We start from the raw sequence: 4,119 nt of genomic DNA, 5'->3' as shown, positions 1-4,119 counted from the left end.
TTAAAATTTATCGTGTTTTGTACTTAATTTCATTTGTACCTTTAAGGCCGGTATTAAGTTGGCATTATCGCTCTAAAATTGCCCTGTTTTGCCTTTTACTTTTCTTTAATAATTCATTTTAAAGAAAATAAACTTTTTCAATTGTTCTAGCTGCAAAACTCGAACTTAATGCCCGCTTTTAGATTTGAAGGTGTCCGTCAACTCCTCGTGGACTACTTATTAATAAAGAGGAACTAAACTTTGTTTTTATACATTTTACTGTGTAATTTTTCACTATTTCCTCCTTATTTCATTTTACTGTCCCAACTCTAAAAAGAGTATAGTGCCCTTTCGTTATTTTTATGAAGATCCCTTTGTAATTTTTGTATATATTCCACCATTTTTTTAATCTCCTTTGCCTGTATATTTTGACTTACTCGTCGGACACTGAAAAAAAAGCATACTCGGTTCCAAAGATTTTGTCTTTACTTTAAAAAATTTGGTATTGATTCCGAGCCAAAGAAGCGGAGAATACAAGTAAGGATACTTTTAAGACACAATTTTCTTTTAAATTTAGGTTCTGTGTACTTGCTTCTAGGAAGCAAATTTTAATTTTTCGCTTTCTCAGCTTTTTTCTTCATATGCTATCAAAGTCCTTTAAAAATGAGTTAACGGCAACTTTGTTTTCCAAATTAGGACTCGACTTCCAGTAGAAATTATGCTATGTTTTTTTTTTGGACAAGGAAAATATCTTCATTTTAGAGAAATTCGTCTTCTATGCTAAGCAAAATTTGTATTCGTATTTTAAAGACATGAAATCTTTGACCTCACGACAATATTTTTTTCAGTGTACGTTCCGATTTCTTTTAATGAACCAAGAAAAAAATTGTGCCCATAATGCCAAAATGATAAACAAAACACATGTCCACACATACATAAAATGCTGCTCTCAAGGCGAAAACACATGTTTTTTTTCAAATGTCTATTCTCTTGGTTCCGAATGTCTATTCTCTTTATTCCGAATACTAATAATCAAATTAAATAATACTTAGACTTAAGCATATCAAATTTTTGGCCTTATCATAAAACAGTTTTCCGAAACAACATACAAGCGAATTCACAGAAATTGCTCTCTTTTCATTCTCTCGCTGTGTTATGTTGATATCTTTCGTCAACCCTCTCGGTTTCCATCTCTATTTCTTTCTCTGTACTCTCTCTGTCGCTCTCTGAATAAAATATCACAACATATATATGTTTACCCGAAATTTGTAAATTTATATATGTTTACATTCACACATATTATTTTTATGAAACAATTATGCCCCAAACATAATATATTCGAACATATTGACATATGTGTCCCAAACATTTAGTGTTAGTTTAGGAACATTACATGTTTGCACTTAAATATATTGTGTTTAAAAATTGTGCCCGAAACACATTTTGTTTATATCGGAACATATGAAAAACATATTTTTCTAACAGTGTATATCTATATAAAATTGCCGCTAATAAGTAGTGAGAATTTCAGATTTATATTTTATGTATAGAACACAAGTGTAACAAATTTTGTATATAATGTTTTGTTTTCTTGAGATTGAATTCAAGAAAAGTGCGTACCCAGCAAAAGAGCGTCGCCAAAAAAGTAGTGAAAATGTTCTTTTTGGATCCGGAAGTGGTGCAAAATTGACGCAGAAGCGATGAATTTAACATGGGCTTGTCATAGGACGGATGTCCACCATTTCGACAGCCGTTGCACTGAATTTGCATCACTTCTTAAGGTGTGATGCGAATGCAGTGTTTTGGATGTGATTTAAGAAATTTTGTGATATTTTGACGAATAAATAATTTTAATTTTTGTTTTTATGATTTTTAATGCATTAAAACGCTTGTCTCGACTCCACAGCTCTAGAAAGAACTATTATCGTTTTGATTTCAGATTATTTACAAGAGTAGCTTAACCACCCAACAGAGGAAAAGTATGTATATCAAATTTATTTGGGCAAAACACTTTAGACTGCAAGTTGGTTGGATGGACGGCCGTTTCGGAATTACCACATTCCTTTTCTCAATTTGGACCTTAACTAACGTAACAATAATTTTATCTGCATTTAATCGGAAATCATTGTCTAAATTTAATATTCAGATTTTTAACCCGGTTTATCTACTATAGAATAAAATTGCTTTGCCTTATTTTGGACGGTACACTGAAATAGTAATCGATCCTACACTGAAAAAACAGTGAACCCACCAGGAAGAAAAATTTCGGTTAATTTTAGAAAATTTTGAATATTTTTAGAAAATTTGAACTAAACAGTATAACAAACGCTGGCATCACGCCGATGTCATAAAAATAAGTAAATATTTTTCGACAAATTCAAGAAAATTTATTAGACATAATTAATTTTTTTCACTTGTTAAAGAAAATTTTATAGTTTGAAGGAAAAAATTGGAGTTCAAAATTGCAAGAATGTCTTTAGTGACATACGAAGTTCATGATGAACGCATTTGTAGTAAAATTTACAAATTTAAAGAAATATTGAACTATTTTGTGGAAGACACGAATTTAGTTAATCTTTATCTTTCATTTGTGTATATTTTTTTCCTCGATTTTAGTTAATTTAACTACCGTACACAAAAAATTATTAGAGTAGAGGAAACTTTTTCCAAACATAATAATTCCATGAACTAAACGAAAGTTAAATTGGCTTTAGTGAAATAGAGAGTTCACTTTTTTTTTTGAGTGTATCTGTAATCTTAAGGGTATTTGGGATAGCCGTAAGATGTATAAAATTAAATTATATACTTACAGTATAAAGAATTTAATTAAAAAGTGGCAAATTTGCCACCAATGTTACGCAACCGTAACACTGCATATAACGCAAATAAAAATTTTATTTTTATATTGTCTGATAACAACGTGGATTCAATTAAACTAATTTTTTTCTTCTGCCATATGGAATATCACATGGAGTATTGAAAATCGAAACATATAAAGTGAAAAAAAAACAAACAAATTAAATGCTGCTTAAAAGACTATTTTTTTATTATTATTATTTTTTGTTTTTTTTTTTGTTTTTGAGAATATAATACAATAAATTAAGTAGGCTTATATAAATTATAATCAAAAAACTATATGGGGTACACAATAACAAAACAACTTTCAACTTCCAAAATGAACAAGCAAATTTTATCCTAGCAATTGGCCCAGTAATGCACAAATAATGTCTATTACACAACCAAGGACTGAAAGATGTGTTTCACTGACCGATATATTGCATTTATCTGTCATTTCTTTACAGCCCCGTAGTATTTTTAGCGAATCTTCAGGTTCGTATCCAGAATCTATTGTACATGGTTGAGGTATTACCACATCTTTGCATTCAGATTCCATTTGACCAATGATACTTTTATACAGCGCTTCGGCGCAAATTTTCAATTCCCATTTCAAAAAAATAGGTATTTGTGCGCTGTTATTAGAACGTAAACAATTCGTTAATTTTTCAATACTGCTGCTAAGTGTCTCGGTACCTGCGAAGGCGAATGTAAAGCACAAGCATAGAAGAACTGAAAAGAGCATAAATGAGATAAACTTGAGTTAGATGACATACACATCCTTTGATGAACTAAATGAGCTTACCTGCGATTTTGATGTTGATCATTTTGATTGATTGCGGATTGCTGATTGCTATAGGAAGAATTTGCGTATTTTTGGAAAATGTCGTATAGACTTTTTTGAAACACTGGAGATTTCTGATCATTTGTGATATGCAGTGCGACCTTAAATACTCTTCCGCTGTATGCTAAAACGCTCCATAGTACATTGTTTGTGGATATTTCGGTAAGTAAGAAAATATCTCAATAAACAGAGTTAAACAGTGGAATTGAGATGAATGACTTCAAAATTTACGACAGATGTGTATTCAGTTGCTATGAATTCAACTCAGATATTGTTGATAAGATTTCGAATACAAAAGTGGCAAATTGTCTTTTTTTTTTGAAAATTGCCCTGTTTTGCCTTTTACTTTTCTTTAATAATTCATTTTAAAGAAAATAAACTTTTTCAATTGTTCTAGCTGCAAAACTCGAACTTAATGCCCGCTTTTAGATTTGAAGGTGTCCGTCAACTCCTCGTGGACT

General features: G+C 30.7%; 1 protein-coding gene across 1 annotated transcript; it reads right to left on the bottom strand.

Moving 5' to 3' along the window:
• Positions 1-3,058: 3,058 nt before the first annotated feature.
• Positions 3,059-3,720, bottom strand: LOC142230580 (uncharacterized). The gene is made up of 2 exons (XM_075301219.1): positions 3,620-3,720; positions 3,059-3,546 (listed from the first exon to the last, which is right to left on the bottom strand). The coding sequence occupies exons 1-2, from the start codon at positions 3,639-3,641 to the stop codon at positions 3,170-3,172; spliced, it is 399 nt and encodes a 132-aa protein (XP_075157334.1). The 5' UTR covers positions 3,642-3,720; the 3' UTR covers positions 3,059-3,169.
• Positions 3,721-4,119: the final 399 nt, after the last annotated feature.

Source organism: Haematobia irritans, chromosome 3, assembly GCF_050003625.1.
Source record: "Haematobia irritans isolate KBUSLIRL chromosome 3, ASM5000362v1, whole genome shotgun sequence".
NCBI lineage: Eukaryota > Metazoa > Arthropoda > Insecta > Diptera > Muscidae > Haematobia > Haematobia irritans.
This window is presented reverse-complemented; position numbering and strand designations above follow the sequence as displayed.